The sequence below is a fragment of the Heteronotia binoei genome, chromosome 9, assembly GCF_032191835.1.
Source record: "Heteronotia binoei isolate CCM8104 ecotype False Entrance Well chromosome 9, APGP_CSIRO_Hbin_v1, whole genome shotgun sequence".
Taxonomy (NCBI): domain Eukaryota; kingdom Metazoa; phylum Chordata; class Lepidosauria; order Squamata; family Gekkonidae; genus Heteronotia; species Heteronotia binoei.
This window is the reverse complement of record NC_083231.1, coordinates 53,975,895-53,994,229: the sequence shown is the minus strand read 5'-3', so window position 1 is coordinate 53,994,229 and position 18,335 is coordinate 53,975,895. Positions and strand designations below refer to the sequence as shown.

At 35.8% G+C, this 18,335-nt stretch overlaps 1 protein-coding gene across 1 annotated transcript in view; it reads right to left on the bottom strand.

Annotated features, from left to right (window-relative positions):
* Window positions 1–1,925: 1,925 nt before the first annotated feature.
* Window positions 1,926–18,335, bottom strand: part of ASIC5 (acid sensing ion channel subunit family member 5) — a 30,990-nt gene continuing 14,580 nt past the window's right edge. Inside the window, exons 6-10 of the mRNA XM_060247322.1 lie at window positions 14,601–14,748; window positions 7,261–7,317; window positions 6,278–6,446; window positions 2,972–3,063; window positions 1,926–2,199 (exon numbers count right to left, since the gene is read on the bottom strand). Coding sequence (XP_060103305.1) covers window positions 2,009–2,199; window positions 2,972–3,063; window positions 6,278–6,446; window positions 7,261–7,317; window positions 14,601–14,748 — 657 coding nt within the window. The 3' untranslated portion in view covers window positions 1,926–2,008. The remainder of the gene's footprint in view (window positions 2,200–2,971; window positions 3,064–6,277; window positions 6,447–7,260; window positions 7,318–14,600; window positions 14,749–18,335) is intronic.

Below are 18,335 nucleotides of genomic sequence, written 5' to 3'. Positions count from 1 at the left end.
TCTAAGAGAATTATTAGGGAGTGATGTGGGAAGGGGAAATGACCATTCTTTATGAGTTCTCCAAGAAAGTGTAGACAACCAAGCTAATAATGAGCAGAGATGAGAAACTGTTTATCACTAAAAACTGGTTGAGTATTAAAACACTCTTGGGTGCAATCCAGTGAAAATTAGGTATGCTTGAATCCTATTGAAAATAAATTCAATTCAATTTCACAGTTCAATAGTTGAAGCTCACTGGTTTTGACAGCTGTGAGAGTTCCTTGCATTTGGTATGCATATCCAGATATAAATGCATGTGCTGATGTGAAGAGAATACTCATGTAGAATTACACACATTTCTTTTTTAATCTCATGGCTGGACATGATGCTGGGATATCAGCAAATGTCCATCTTTTTGACTGCAGGATGGGAAGAAGTGGAAGTATGCAAAAATAACTAGTAAAATCTTTTGTCATTTTCAATTGGATTCTTCAGTATTAGAATTAAAGCTAATTGCCTTACATTAACAATCTGACAGGTGAATTTCTACTGAATTTGGTAGGAATCTCACTCTCTGTTCCCAGACAAAAGTAAGCTAATCAATAAATATCCAACAGTAATGTTTCAAGTGAATTCATGTTATAACATGTTACGTTTAACAACACAAACAAGCTATTTTATAGGTGAATCACAGTGATTCATACACTAAGCTGTTATGGACAACAGCCTGGATAAAGTTAATGACACAATACCTACAAAATTGATACTGATCTATCTTGCTGTATGAGGTGAACAGGCTCAGTATTTTGAAAAAGCTGTTACAAAAATGTTTGTCAAATGAAGTAGTGTCTGATAATGGCTATGAAGGGAACTAACTATGGAGTATAATATTTATTTACTAGAGTTCTACAGTATAGAAGAGGGACAATGTTACACATTTGAAATGGCATTAAATGGTACATAACATTTTGTTAACTATATATATAAGTAATTCTGTACATTTTTTTGCATTAAAATACAATTGTATATTTTTGATATTTTGTACTTTCATGCATCCAATGGCAGAAAGAAGCAACAGTCATTTTCTGGGCCTTTTAAAATAGCTTGCTACTGAATGGATCTACCAGAAATGCTAAAAATGTCTTGCAAGGGGTGGAGGAGCGGGGAGAAAGTCAATTCCTTTCCAAATGAAAACTGGTGTGCTTCGAGTTCTGCAGTCAAAACTCACAGCTCCCAAGTAATTCCCATAGATTTGTAGGGGCTGATTGTGGTTGCTCATTGGCCATCAGTATATGATGGAAAAGTGAATTCATGATCCAACGCTTCAAATAATAGGTTGTATCCAACCAGCTTTTTAGCTGGTGAAAATATCCCTTGACCACCTGAAGCAGCTTTTCTGGGGATAATGGGATGTACACAGACAAAAACCATGTAAGATGGTGGCTGTAGTAAGGAGAAGAATCATGCAAGACAGAGCAAAAAAACTGGCTGTTCCCAACCTACCGTAAAACATGAAATGAATGCTCCACACATGATTTGTATAATGCTTCCTTATTACTAAAAACATTACTTGTTGAACTTGGTTCTGGGACTGCAGATTTATCATAAAACCTTTTGAATTTCACAGACATAGCTATATTACTTGAAGCTGCCTGATCCTGAACTAGACCACTAGTCTATCAAGGTCAATATTATCTATCAGACAGCTTTCCTGCTGTCTGATCCTTTTAACTAGAGATGCTGGGGATTAACCTGGGAGCTTTTGCATGCAAAGGAAATGTTCTAGTCCTACTGAACCACAATCCTGCCCTCACTCAGCAGCTACTGGGAAGGGGAAGGATGAGAATTCCCCTTTGGTTCAGTAATACTCATCTTTATATTGAAAGTGAACATTAAAAGGTACTGAAGTTGTATTCTGAGCATAGCAAACAAAAGTCTCACACATTTCTAAAATTAATGGTATGGTCCCCTTCATTGTAAGCAAAAGAAATGCCATTTACAGCTCCTTTCATTCCTTTTCTGCAAACCCTTAACATTCTTGTATTCTCGTCTTGTGTGATTGTTGATTTTGATCTGAAGTATTCCAGTTGGGAAGTTCTGGTGCTTTCAGTAGAAGAAAGACACACATCCAGCAAAAGTTAGTGAAAATGTATTCAACAACCTCTATGATTGTGATCATACTGGCTCCACAAAATAGTCCAAGCTGCCCACCTACATCAGCTGCAATGAAAAAAAAAATAGTAATTTGGCAATTTCTTAGTTTATTCTGAAATGCCATGCAAATTAAGTGGAAATAGGTTATGTTTCTATCTGTGTAATATGCAGGGCTTTTTTTGAGCACAAACACACAGGAACACATTTCCAGCTGGCTTGGCATCTGGGGATGTGGCCTAATACGCAAATGAACAAAAAAAGCCCTGGTAATATGACTTCAAAAAAACAAACTTGTATAGGACTGAGATGCTAGCAAGGAATCTTAGAATAGCCAGAACTGGGAATTCTGTAGGTTTCAGGGTGTAAAAGGAAAATATACCATTTTTTCCCTTGCCATTTCATTTGTTTCTCTGTCTACAATAACATATTATGTAATAAAAATGTCTCTTTAAGCAAATTAAAGTTTATTGCATCAAAATACTAACAAGGATGGTTATATATCATGATACACCATCATCCAGCTTTCTTTTACTTGGAAGCAACAAGTAAGCATGTTTTTAAATTACTACATTGTTGTTTTCAGGGCTTTTTTGTAGCAGGAACTCTGCATATTACCTGCATATAACTCTGCATACTACCCCTGGTGTAGCCAATTCTCCAAGAGTTTACAGGGCTCTTAGTACAGGGCCTACTGTAATCTCCAGGAGGATTGGTTATACTAGGAGTGTGTGGCCTAATATGCAAAGGAGTTCCTGCTACAACAAAAGCCCTGATTGTTTTTATTTTATACATGTGAACACAAACATGAAGAAATGCTTTTTAATTGGGGGCCACTTACCAAGCAACTCAGATATGCTCAGTGCCTTCTGCTGCTGTGTCATTTTGTAATTCAGATCATGATATTTAATGTCAATATAGACAAGGTTATGCCTAGGGACAATATATTATGATTAATACTGCTGTTATTATTATTTCAATATTTATATGAAACATTGATGCCACTTTAGCTATTGCCATATGATTTGGTCTCACATCACATTTTGATCTGAGGAACTCAGAGTAGCTTATCTGGTTCTATTCTGCCCATTTTATCCACATAACCGGGTTTGATTCAAGGTACTGATCATCACATATAAAGCCCTGCATGGCCTTGAACCCTGCAGGACTACCTCTAGGGTTGCCAAGTCCAATTCAAGAAATATCTGGGGACTTTGGGGGTGGAACCAGGAGACATTGAAGGCGGAGCCAGGAACAAGGGTGTGACAAGCATAATTGAACTCCAAGGGAGTTCTGGCAATCACATTTAAAGGGACAGCACACTTTTTAAAATGTCTTCCTTCCACAGAAAATAATGAAGGATAGGGGCACCTTCTTTTGGGGCTCATAGAATTAGACCCCCTGGTCCAATCGTTTTGAAACTTGGGGGGTACTTTGGGGAGAGGCACTAGATACTATACTGAAAATTTGGTGGTCCTTTGGGGCGGGGCAGGAAGCAGTCTGGGAAAGCTCAGGCTGCTGCGATGGAGCTGGGTGGGAAGGGGAGGGGCAAGGAGAAGCTGCTGCAATCCGAGATAAGAAGGGAAGGGAAGGGAAGGGAAGGGAAGGGAAGGGAGGAGTAGAAGCATCTGGGATCGGTGGTAAGGGGAGAGGAGAAGCTTCTGGGATCGGGGCTGGGTGGGAAGGGCTGCCATTTCCCTTCCCCCCGCTTTCTGACTTTTTGGCCAGTGGGGGGAGGAGGCTCCAAAACTGGGGTCCCCCGCCCAGGTGGGGGATTTGGGAAGCCTAACTACCTCTCCCACTATGTCCCACCATGACAGCTTCACTCATTTGTTCACAGTCTTCTGTAGGTGCTCTCCTGCAAATGGACCAACAACTGTCCACATATGTGCTTTCTCTGTTGTGGCCTCCTCTCTGTGGAATGGCCAGCTCCTGTCATTCCACAGATTGCATAAAATATTTATTTATTTATTTTAGTAAATTTCTATTCCGCCCATTTCCCATAGGGCTCAGGGCGGAATACAACATATAATAATAAAATACAATAAAAACATTTTAAAACAGACAACTCAACAGCACTCAGATTGCCATGACATCACATATTGCCCAGCCAGCGATCTCACATTATGATATCTCATAGGGATGGCAGTTTTTATTCCAATTCCTAGCACAGATGACAGTGTATGTTTTTAAATTACTACATTGTTGTTTTCAGGGCTTTTTTGTAGCAGGAACTCTGCATATTAGGCCACACACCATTGATGTAGCCTAATATGAGATGTTTCCATTGTTTGGGGAAACTACAGGGATCAGCACTGTAATAGAGCAATGGATGCAAAGGATCCTGGGAAAACTTTTGTGAAGGTGCCTCCATTGTCAAGTAAGTTGTAAAATATAGTGTTTTAGATTATTTTAATAAAGAAGGATTAATTGACTGGGTCAGGCTCTTCTGAAAGGATGTTCTTCTGTAACTCTAATCTGGACACTGTGCATTATAATTTTCATAACAACCCCGCTAATGGGTCCCATTGTTTAGGCTTTCTGACATAAATGAGGAACAACTGGTCCCCATCTTTGGCATATGGCTGTAAATAGCTGGGTTTCTCTTTTTATATTTTTGAAAAAAATTAATTGATGATGCTATTAGAGAATTTATGATGTATGCTTATTAATACATGTGCTTGATTACTGTAGCTTAAACACATGGAAACAGAAACATTTCCCAGTAATCTGCCATGCCTCACTGAGTAATTGCTAACATGTGCACTGTTTGTGAACAATAAAATAATTGTCAAACCAAGCTAAATAAAAATGATGCCATGAAATTCTTAAAAGCTCAGTACAGTATCATCATCATATACTCCTATTTTTGCAGATAGGTTATAAAAGCAAACGTAAAAGTATTTTCTACAGGGAAAACTTAACGCATGATAACTAATTAGGCATCAAATTGCAAATAAAGACTATCAAACTCAAAGGATCATAGACTGAAGTCTGCTAGCACCAAATTGGAGATATTTCTTCAGAAAACTGAAGGCTTATGCCACAATGGCTATGGATCAAAGCAGAATGCTAGTTTTGCCTGAAGAAGGTCCCAGGTTTACTGCCTCCTTCAGCTGTAAAGTAATCAGGTGACCATTTACAGCCTGCCATACACACTGTAGGGCCATCAGCATTCAGGGTATGACAAGCTAGATGCACTAATGACATAACTCAATATATAGTAGCTTTAGATATTAATATAAGTATGTAGTAACTTATATTAAGGCCCATGAAATGTTTAGACTTGGGAATATGAAATATGGAATATAAGGCCCATGAAATGTTTAGACTTGGGAATAAAAAGAGAATAAATCAGTAAGACAATTATATTGCATCTTGTTTTAGTTTTACTTTCATAGGGATTCATGAAATAGCATGTATGCTAATAGAAACACACTTGGAGTTTTCCATGTATTCTTACATCTTTGGCTGCCTTATTCATTTCCTGCTGTATACATTTTTACATCTTGCCTAGTAAACTAATTATAAAAGTAGTGGTTTAAATAAAATTGAAATCCTTAACTTATTAATATATTGTTTTAAAAAGAAAATGAATTTGATTGGATCACTGTATCTGGCTGCTCATGACTCATGAGTGGATCTTCCCAGGGAAATTATAACCACATAGGGTCTGATTTGGATCCAGGTAGGGATTTAAGTCTTCTCATCCATGTGATTTTGCTGAATGAGACCAACTGCTGTTCCATGCTGAATGGGAAAAAAGACATGGAATTTCACTTTCCTTGCATTTTTCCTTTCCTGGGATAACAACAGCATACAGGAGGAGGGTCAGTTTTGATTGGTGAAGTCATACAGGCATGCAAAGTTGAAATTATCTTTTCTCTAGCATCATGAACTTGATCTGAAATGAGACCTGAGTCTCGTCTTGTTAGGACTTTAGATTGCTGTAAAGGTTGAAGTAGTCTCACACCAACCTAAACTAATCCATAAATTATTATTGACTCTGTACTGAATCACACATACTTTGGAACCAACACATCAGTTACCTTCCATTGAACCTAGGCTGATCAAATCATTAATCAAGGTTATTCATGTACATGCAAAAGCACAGTGCTTGTTCCATCATAATTAGAAATCAAATTACCTTATATATTCTGGGCTTTTGCTTAGTTTTGCAGACAGGAACTTCACAGCCTTTTTACTTGCAAAAGTTGAATAGGAGATAGTGACTGGATAACGTGTTTCCTCACAAGGTACTGGACAAGTGGAATTATGTGTTCCTACTGTGCACAGCCCCATCAGTTCTATATTATCTAAAATGGCAAGAAAGTCCATACATAAATGTTGCCTGTTTCTGAAGAGGAAAAATCATTTTAACATTTGTCTTTTGCAAAGAATACTAATTAAATATGATTTATCATTATAAAACAAATTGATTAGTAAGCATATCCTTGTCAGAGGGTAATTCATTACTTCAGGACTTAGAGAGTAAACTATATATAAAGTATATATTTATTATCCTTTTACAATGGAAGGGATAAAACCTGAAATATTTTACAATGGAATTTCCAATAGAAATATATTGCTGTCATTCACATTATATTCTTTGGGCCTTCTTACAATGACATAAAATTGTGTTTCAGATGGAAAAAGGCACAACTGGAATTGGTGATATAAGGCCTGAGCTACCATGATATTCAACTGTGATCACTGACAGTATTTGGGAGAAAGCCAAGTATCTTTCCCCTGGTAAATCTCTAAAAATTATTTGAAAAGCAAGCATGTAGATTAGATAACTAACTCTTGTACTGCCTTGATACCCATGCAAACCAGGCATCTCTAGTTCAACTATCTTCTAGCCTGCTCCTGAAATCATGTTTACTATGGACTGGATACTGCTTTGGTGTGACAAGGGCTCCAGACATACAGAGCTTATGGTAAGTTCAAACTCTACCTTTCTGTAGGCCCCTATGGCACTTGCATGGTAAGTGATTGCAGGAGCCACCTGGTTTGCCAGTTGCAAACACTGCCACCACTACAGGGCCATGTGACAGTTCTGCTTACACCACAGAAGCATCTATGAACTGGACTTCAGACTTTGGATTGCTTGTTTCTGATTTTACTTACACACTGTAGGAGAAACACACTTATAAAATTTTTCCAAGTCACACTCTGTTCCAGTTCCTTTTCAGTCCATTCATGGAAGAGATTAGGAAAAGAAACAAACAAAAGTATCAAAACACACATTTGACATCTACTGCTCTATTACGGTGCAATTATTCCAGTCCAAGCTCATTTAAGTCAGTGCACTGTTATACTTTTATTTATGCTCACTCTGAGATTTTATAATTTTTATTAGTTTTAACTACAAAAGAAAGAAGCATAAGCATAGATACAAAAAAAGGGAGGAGGGCATATACAGAGTGGAAAAAGCAGAAAAAAGAAAAATACAAATATATAAGTTTTAATTCTACCTCCAAATAAAATATCCAATTCGTTCTACCTGCAAGTATAGAGTTCTCCATATATTTTACCATCTTTATCTTTCATTATAAAACATTTTTTACTAAACTGTTATTTGCAATACAAGTCTAAACAGTTCTTCAACACATATAAGTATAAACAAGTCAGAGCAATCTCAACACGGAACTAGCTGCTTTGGCTTAACCATGTTAAAACACAGACTAGTTTGTTAGTTTAACACTATCCTCATTAAAATAGACACACAAAAATCATATCTTTATCCTTAAGAAGCTAATGGAGCAATCTATTCCATTTAAATGGCTAGTCCTGGAGGGGGTCTTCTTTACCTACCAAAGTAAAAGGTTCAATTTAACATCATTAGAAAAAGTGCAAGAGTTTTGGAGCAGACATGTTGAACTGGATAGTCAGGAATCTGAATTGAAAGATAATAAAGAAGAAGAGGACTCGAATAGAACTGAAGAAGAGGAAGCCCCAAGAAGGAAAGAAGATAGGGTAAAGACTAGATCACAAGTATCCAAGGAAAAAAAAAGAATACTAGATAGTAATAAGGCGCAGGAAAATGAGTAAATCAGGCTTAAAAATTACATCGATAAACATCAATGGACTTAATGAACCGAAAAAAAGAAGAAAGACTTTCCTCCAACTCAAAAAAACACATTCGGACATTATTTGCATACAAGAAACACATATTAAAAAAGATGACTCAAAATATCTACAAAACAAAAATTTGGGACAGCTGTATCTATCCGCAGACCTGAAGAGAAAGAGAGGGGTCGCTATTTACATTAAGGAGCATATAAAATCGAAATTACTCTATAGTGAGGAATTTGGAAGGATCGTTTTGGTAGAAATAGAGGTTGACGACAGAAAAATAATAATAGGGAATGTGTATGCTCCTAACAATGGCCAAGAAAAATTCTTCGACACATTGCATAAGAAATTGCTGGAATTTGGGACTGCAAACTATTGTATTTTAGGTGACTTCAATGCGGTTTACGATGCACATAAAGATAGGAAACCTGGGAAGGAAAAGATTAAAAAGACAAGAGGTGTCTTACCAAAATCCTTCTTTAATATGATGGAAGAGTTAAGTCTGGTGGATGCATGGAGAACAAAAAACCCTACAACGATGGATTTTACTTATTTTTCGCATGTGCATAACTCCTGGTCCAGGATAGACATGTGTTGGTTGTCAACACCCTTAGCCACATTATTGAACCAAGCAGACATTTTACCAGGAACTTATTCAGCTCACAGCCCAATACAGATTATTTTACATAAAACAGTAACCAGATCATGTTGGACATTAAATACCCAAATATTGAAAGAGCAAGAATTCCTAAAAGAGGCGAAAGAAAAGATTAAGATGTTTTCGATCTTAACCGAAAAGAAGACTCACCAATACAAGTAATATGGGACGCTTTTAAAGCCTTTTTCAGAGGTATTGCCATTAGTTATTCTGCCAGAAGGAAAAAAGAAAGATTACGAAAGTATAATGAATTATTGGAGAAATTAGATAAACAGGAAAAAGTGCAGAAGGAAAGAAGTACGGAAGAAATTAAAATGAAGATTCAGAAGACACAACATCAAATTAATTTGCTTTTGGCGGAAGAATTGGAGAAGAAACTAAAGTGGACCAAGCAAAATTACTTTGAAAATGCAAATAAGACTAGCAGATGGCTAGCATATAAATTGAGAAAGCAAAGAGAGAAGAAAATAATTGGATCTCTGAAAGATGAAAATTAGGTGGAAGTGACGCAGAGGGAGAAAATAGAAGAAATCGTTAAGAAATTTTTTCAGAGGCTCTATAAAGGACAAGAATTATCAGAACATCTGCAAAGAGATTATCTAGAACAAAGTAAAATGAAACAGATATCAGAAGAGCAGAAAAACTCATTAGAAAACTCAATATCTATGCTCGAGATAGTTGAGGCAATGAAGAAGCAGAAGAAAAATAAAGCTCCAGGTTTAGATGGCCTACCTATCGAATTCTATACATGTTTTGAAGAACTATTGATGGAGCCATATAAAAGAGTCTTGGATGAAATATCAGAGAAATCAAGGATCCCTGCGTCACGGGAGGAAGCATTAATATCATTAATTCATAAAGAAGGATCAGACTCAACAGAAATAAGAAATTATAGACCAATTTCCTTACTCAACATAGATTACAAAATTTATGCGACTATTTTGTCAAACAGATTGAAAAAAATTATACCAGATATTATAGAAGAAGATCAGACAGGCTTCATTCCCGGAAGAGTGATGAGATAAAATTTAAGAATTATACTGAATGTGTTGGAATACTATAAAGAGCATCCAGAAAAACAATTTGCAGCGTTTACTTTGGATGCTGAAAAAGCATTTGATAATGTAAATTGGAAATTTATCTTAAAGACCTTAAAGGCAATTGGATGTGGAGATGGATTTGTGAAAGTAATAAAGACTATATATACTAACCAAAAAGCAAGGATTAATATTAATGGATCCGTTTCAAAACAGATAAGAATAGAACAAGGCACGAGGCAAGGCTGTCCGCTTTCTCCTTTGCTCTTCGTATTATCATTAGAACCTTTCTTAAATGTGATAAGAGAAGATCAGGAGATCACGGGAGTAAAAGTGAAAATAGAAATTTATAAAACACAAGCGTTCGCAGATGATGTTTTGCTTACCCTTGAAGATCCTAACAATTCGATTGAAAATTTTAAAAGAAGATTAGAACAATACAGGGAAGTGGCAGGGTTTAAAGTAAATTATCAGAAAACTAAATTTATTACTAAAAATATGACAAAAGATCAGATTGCGGAATTGGCAACAAAATCGGGATTTTCCTACGAGTAGACAGTTAGATATCTTGGCATTCACCTAACTGCGGATTTGAAAACTTTATTAAGAGATAACTATGAAAAAATATTAGAAGATATAAGAGCTGTTTTAGAAAGGTGGTGCGATATGCAAATCTCATTATTAGGAAGAGTCGCCTCGGTAAAAATGAACATCCTACCTAGGGTATTATTTCTGTTTCAAATGATTCCAATCTCAATTCCCCAGAGCTTTTTCCAACAACTTAACAAATTAGTGACAAAATTCATTTGGCAGAATAAAAAACCAAGGATCAAATTAAAGGTTATGCAAGATTCTAAGCAAAGAGGAGGATTTGCGCTTCCGAACTGGCAGATGTATTACAAAGCGTGTGCCTTGACTTGGGTGAGAGATTGGCTACTATTAAAAAATAAAAAAGTGTTAATTTTGGAAGGTGCTGACTTGACAAGAGGATGGCACTCTTACATTTGGTATAGCCCTCCAGCAAAGGATAGCAAATTTCTCAGACATGAAATAAGAAGAGTGCTTTTTAAAGCTTGGTGGGAAATAAAAATGTTGATATATAGATATACACCTAAATGGCTCTCGCCGGTGGAAGCGGCTTTACACCCAAATCTTTACTTTTGGGAGGAAAGCTATACATATGAATGTTTATTAGACTCGAAAGGAGAATTAAAAATTGAGGAATATTCTAAATTAGACTGGTGGTTAAAGGTACAAATAAGATCCAGGTATAAATCCGATAAAGAAAAAGGCTTCTCGAACAGAGTAAACGAATTTGATGCAATTATTTTTGAGTCAGATCGGAAATTAGTCTCTAGAATTTATAACTGGTTACTAGAATATAAAATGCAGGATGAAGTGGTAAAAGAAGCTTGGGTGCGATGGATGAAAGATTTCAGATACAGTATTGAAATTACCGAATGGGAAAAGATTTGGAAAGAAAATTTGAAATTGACGAAATCTGCTTTATTTAAAGAAAATTTGTACAAATTGATTTATCGCTGGTATTATACCCCAGATAAACTGTCCAGAGCATATCCAGAGGTTTCAAATAAATGTTGGAAGTGTAACAAAACAAAAGGTTCTCTCTTCCACATATGGTGGCTCTGTGATAGGGCAAAGAAATACTGGATTCAGGTGTCCATATGGATTCAAAAGATATTAAAAAAACAAATCCCCCATCTACCCGAACTTTACTTATTAAATTTCTGTAAAATTGATGTGTCCAAATCAGAAAAAAAAGTTCTGCTCCATATACTAACTATTGCCAGAATTCTGTACGCCAGATATTGGAAGACCTATAATATTCCAAATAGGAATGAGTTTATAGTTAAATTAATGGAGACTGTAGAAATGGATCTCTTAACCACGAAGTTGAGAGATGGTAATATTACGGAATGTAATGATACTTGGAAATCGGTGTACGAATGGGTGGAACATTTAAGATTTGAATAGATAGAATAAGATATAAGTGTTAGAAAGTTATCTATACGTTCCTTTGTAAATGGTGGTGGGTATGTTGAATTCTCTGAGTATGTATGTTTGCCTATGTTATATGTTGTATGTATAATATAATAAAACAACTTATTTTTCTGGGGGGAAAAAAGAAGCTAAAAGAAAAATACAACATAGTATTTTGTCTATCTCAATATAAACAGTTTCTCCTGGGAGACATACTAAAGACAAATCTGCCAGTTTACATAACAACTGTGCTGCCTGCCTTTTTAACAATTAATCCAACTCTTATATCCCTATTGGGCTAGAAAAAACAACTTATTATAACCCCAAAATAAAAATCACATGCCTGTTCTTATTGAGAGTTCCATACCCACCAAGATAAGAACATTTCAAGAAACCCTTCTTACTAAAAAGAAATATATCTCCGGATTTGTAACTAATATGCACCTTCTCTCTCTTTAATACGATCTGTGACCAATATCTTTATCCTTGACAGATTAGAAATAGAGCACACTAATTTATCTATCTTATTATAGACAATTTCTTCAAACAAACATATTAGAAGGAGATCTACTAATAAACAAAATAATTACAATATCTATCTTCTTAACAGTTATAGATTAATTTGTAGGATTACCCATATCAATAACAAACATAAAAAGCTAAAATCATTATCTGTTAAAGACCAGTTCACCAATTTATCAAACAATTACGCTATCTGCCTTCTTAAAAATTAATCTAAATTAACTATTTTTACATAAAATTATTTTCAGAGACTTTTTAGTCCTTTTTTAATGTCCAAACAAAACAACTTATTGTAGCCCTCCTCCCCCCCAAAAAAGGAAAAAGGAATCTTACTTAGCCTTCTAATATCACATATCAGATTTTCTTACAAATTCCATATCCAACTATCCACTGAGAAAAATCTAATTCAGGAGGCTCTTCTTTCTGAACGATTTCCACATCATGATTTTCTGATTAAAATGCATCTTCTTACTTCTTAATGCAGTCATCCTTCTTGAAGAAAGTGGGAAAAATTCCACAGCCTTTATTTCTCTCAACCTAACTTGAATCAGTATCTATTTCTAGTCTTTTTAAATTACACCATAGGGTTCCATTTTGATTTTCTTTTGTTTGTTTCCCAATGAGTTGCTCTCCCATTTCAATTCCACAGACGTTACTGGGTTCTCTTTAGCACTCTGCTCATGTAGAGTTGGGATTTCACTAGCTTTTAGCATAAAAGCTCCCATTTGCTTCTTAACCAATTCTGTCAATAAACCAAGATCTTGCCTCAGGGACTTCAAACTGCTTAAAATATCTTTTTTTGTGAAAAATTTCACTTAGCAAAGCCATTTTTCTCTGTCAGCAAACTCAGTCCATTAATCCAGGTTGAAAAGTAGCTCAGAGTCCCAGATAGTCTGTCCTTCCCAGTCTCCTCCAACTGGAGTTTAAAATATTAGTGTTTGAATTGCAAATCAGATGACAAGGAGAAATCCCTCTAGCAAATATCTCATTTTGTTCAGACCGTATTGCAGCTGAATAATAGTCTCTTTAACAAATATCCAATTATAATCTGGGTCAATTTAAGTATCCATATTCAGATTAATTCAAATTGTTTCCAGTACTTAGAGATGTTCTTAGCTTTTCATGGCCTCATTCACAGGGAAATTAGAGGTATCGACCTCTTTCCCTTCCTTTGAACTGCCAGTTTATTGAAATGTAAAAACGACCCATTAGCCATTGGGTAAGGGAAAGGACGGTGGCTCAGTGGTAGAGCATCTGCTTGGGAAGCAGAAGGTCTCAGGTTCAATCCCTGGCATCTCCAAAAAAGGGTCCAGGCAAATAGGTGTGAAAAACCTCAACTTGAGACCCTGGAGAGCCGCTGCCAGTCTGAGAAGACAATACTGACTTTGATGGAACAAGGGTCTGATTCAGTATAATGCAGCTTCATATGTTCATATGTTCATTGGCACCTGAAAGCCGACTTACTTGCATTGTAGAATTGTCATGCTTGAAATAGAGGGGTGATAGATCAAAAGCTTATTGAAGAAAAGAAAAGCAAGCAATCGGGCGTTCACCTCTTGCTGCAGTAATGGCGATCACAACAGCGAGAGCTTCAGGGCATACAGAAAGAACAGGAGCAACTACCGTTGCACCCCTGTCTTGTTGTAAAAGTCCAATGCCAAAAAGAGACCCCTCCAGAGGGTCTGATTCAGGGGGGCCGCAAGCAGGAGAGCTTGTGGATCCGACTGAGAGCAAGGCGACGTCTCACTCTGTATGAATGTAGCATGTAATATTTGCATTGCACATGCGAAAAGCCGATCCAATGTATTTAAATTTGATTCTGATAGGCATGACATATAGAAACTATCACTCCACAGCAAATAACTTTATGCTCATGATACTTATTCTTAAGACACCGAAAACCTACATTTGAAACTAATCAATAGAATCTATAATTAATATATAATTATCATAGCCAATCTATAACATCTATAGATTTTAATCATTATGTTAGACTGCAAGTATCATTTGTCTTCTCTCTTGCAATACAATCCTAAACAGAACTACACTTTTCTAAATCCTTTGGTGTTAATTTATTTAGGATTACTTTGCTACTCCAAAACTGATTTCTATTTTCTCATAGGATTTCTTTGAAAATCACTCTGAAAACAAATGTAGCCTCTATCAAGACATACCTGGTAGCATGAATGGTAAGCATTCACATTTCTGTTGAATGTGCCGTGCCTTGCATTCTTGTAGACACCCATAGGTGCTATAGATCTTGTGATGCTGAAGTTTGATATTTGGGTTGCACTCTCCCCAAGGGTATTCTTGGATAACAGTCTTAAAGACAGACAAAAAAGAGTACATGCATCCATTTCTATTGTCAAGTTTTGATTGAACCAAAAATGTCAGTTGTAACACTTTTTAAAATCTAAAATGAATGAAAGTTCAAAATGATTGTGGTGAAATTAACCTTTTGAGTCAAAATCAAACTGAAATATAAAACTTTAAATACCCTCGCTTGATGTTCTGCAGGGCAGATCTGAAGGATGTATGGTTCCCTCCTTTTCAATTTTATGCTCACAAGAACTCTGCGAGTTACATTAGACTAGTCACATACTCCCTCATCAAAGCATAACTCACAGAGTTATTGTGAGCATAAAATTGAAAAGGAGAGAGCCATGCGTCCTGACTGAAGTTCCTGGAAGGAAGGGAAGTTTAAGAAAGTAATAGATAAACTTCTAGACACTTAAGAGTAAACTAAAGCACATTTGTTAGCTTCATTGTATCTATTAATCTGGCAAGACATCTGACATTTTAGTGTTAAATCAGTGTTAAAAGTAGGGCTTTTTTATTTTAGCAGGAATGCACAGGAAGGCAGTTCCAGCTGATTGGAGTTAGAGGGTGTGGCTTAATATGCAAATACATTCCTGCTGGGCCTTTTCTATTAAAAAAGCCCTGTGAGACAAGGGAGGCAGCTGGAACCTCTGTGTGGGGGTAGAGAACGCCTACTACCTACTTTTCTCATCTAGAGAATAGTCCAAGACACGCTTGGGAAACTTGGAGGAGATTTACTTTGGCGGAAAGGGAGCTCCGGAGGGGGCTCCTTTGAAGCTTTGAAGGATCTCCGGTGACGAGTGCATTACATCATCTGCAGAGGGTCTCCAGAGTCATTAAATTGACTTAAATGCACCAGGATCCAGCACCTTTATACTACAAATAGCATCTGGATTACAACTAGGACGGTGTCCACTTGGATAGCTGCTGCTGAAGGTATTGATTCTTATCTTTCACTCCGGGACTAAAATAAGGATTTACAAAAATAACTAAAAGGTAGCAAAAAGATTATATCATGCTGATATAAAGAAAAGGAGGAGGGGTGAATTTGGGACTATTTAATATTAAAGAACAGAGTTTAAAAGTGAAAAAAAGAATGTTTTGAATACTTGCGGTTTCTAAAAAACACCCCCATCTTCACAGCATTGCTGGTCAGTATAATTCCACAGGAAGTGATGTTTTGTATCATCGCATGATTTGATACCAGTGAGAACAGGATTTGGAGGCAAGTAAAGCAGGAAGTAACCATTGGAAGAAGGTCAAATTGAAAGTCAGCCAGCCTACTCTAGGACTGAAAAACCATAGAAAAACATGGGCAGCCATTAAAGGAAGGGCAAAATAAAATATTATTTTAAAGTGTTTGGGACTTTGGAAATTAGTGGAATTGGCATATTTGGACATTATAAAGTTAACACTATTGGACAGTATTGTTCAAAGCAACTATAGAAACCTGAAAAGGAAGAAAATTTTTTGAAAAAAGGGGTAAGAAAAGTCATGACCACCATTTTGGATTTTTTTTAAAAAATTGAAATATTAATATCTTGGCTTGCGGTGCCACAGGAGTGGCGATTTTAAGGTCATTGGAAAGAGCAAGTCTTGCTCCTTTAAATCTGATATATAGTTTTCAATTTGCGGAGACCAAGTTTTTGAGTATTTTTTAATGTCAGATCACAAGCCAATACGTACAAGAGCCATGTCAATGGAAAAGATGCAGGAGCAGTTAGAGGCTATGGAAGCAAGGCTGATGAAAGGAATGAAGGAACTCAAGAAAGAAATTAAAAAGGACATTGAAGCTAGTACAATAGCTTTAGAGAAAAAAAATGAAGATCTTAAAAATGAAACTCTGGTAACATCAAAAAAAGTGGATAATGTGGAGAAAGAAGTAAAAGAATTTGATTCCACCTTAAAAAGTGTGCAAGAGAAAGCTGTATTGCAGGACTGTAAGCTGATGGAAAACCTGGTACGTCTGAGAGGAGTACCTGAGAAAGAACAAAATCTGAAGGATTATATAATAAAAATTATTGTGGATTTTTTGGAAGATGACTTAGAAACATCAAAATACCAATATCACTATGAGTATAGAGTCAATTCTCTCTATGCTAAGAAAAATAAATTACCAAGAGATGTAGTAGTAAAATTTGTGACATGGGATATGGTGGGAAGAATTATAGCCAAAAGCTTTGAAAAGAACTTCGTGGTGGAAGGCAGCGTAGTGAGGATTATGAGAGAGCTGCCAAGGAAAGTACTGACTGATAGAAAAGCCTATAAAAATTAACAGGAAAAATACAGGACAATGATATAAGGTATATATGGATTCTACCAGAAGGTTTGAGCTTTGAACTCCAAGGCAGAAGGATTACAATTACAAGTGTACAAGAACTGAGAAGATTTTTTGAAGAACATAAAGAATTTGGCGACACAGCTTAAAGAAGAAAACATAATGGATTACAAATTATTATCTTGGAATGTAAATGGACTAAATTCACCTCAAAAAAGAAAAGCAACATTTCAATGGGTTACAAAGCAAAAATGCAACATAATTTGTTTACAAAAAGTTCATATTAAACAAACGGATTATAATTTTTATGGAATTTTATTCATTGGCTAAACAAAAAAAGAGAGGTGTACTTTTCTATATTAAACAGGAATTGAAGCCAAAAGAAATTTTTAAAGATAATGATGGGTGATATTTAGCAGTGGAAGTAACATTAAATACAAAAAAAACACTGCTGCTGGGACTATATGCACCAAATGGTGCGAAAGACTCTTTTTAAAAAGAAATAATGCAACAGCTAGATCAAGTGTCATATGATCAAATTATGATAATGGGAGATTTTAATGGTACAATTAAAAATCCATTGAATAGATCGGGGAGGAAAAAAAATAATAAGGAAGGGAAACTGCCAAAATCTTTTTTTGAATTAGTTAAACAAGAAAACTTGGGGGATTTATGGAGGAAGTTCAACTCTGAGGTACGGGACTATACCTTTTTCTCAGCAAGACATAACACTTTTTCAAGAATTGATAGGATATGGTGTACAAAAGACTTAGGACTTATAACTAAAAATATAGAGATTCTTCCTAAAGTAAGATCAGACCACAACCCATTAATGTGGTCAACTAAGTCAATTAAAAAAAACAGAAGTTGGAGGTTAAATGAAAATTTACTACAAAACAAAAAAAATATAGGGATATCTCTAGAAAAAGAAACTAAAGCTTTTTTTCAAATAAATGAAACTGAGGACATGGAATTTCAAATGGTATGGGATGCATATAAAGCAGTGATGAGAGGCATTTTAATTACATTGAATAATAAAGATAAAAAAACAAAAGAAAAACGAATGCTAGACATTCAAAATGAAATAAAGAAAAAGGAAATGGAACTAAGGAAAAGACCCGGGAAGAAGAAAATTATTAGGGAGATTACAATGTTGCAGACACAACTGGGACATTTGTTGAATAAAGAAGTAGAGTAGAACCTGAAAAGACTGCAACAGAAATCTTTTGAAGGAGCAAATAAACCTGGTAAATATTTGGCTAGGCAATTGAAAAAAAAAAGAGAAGCTAAAATTATAAGTAAAATAAAAGGT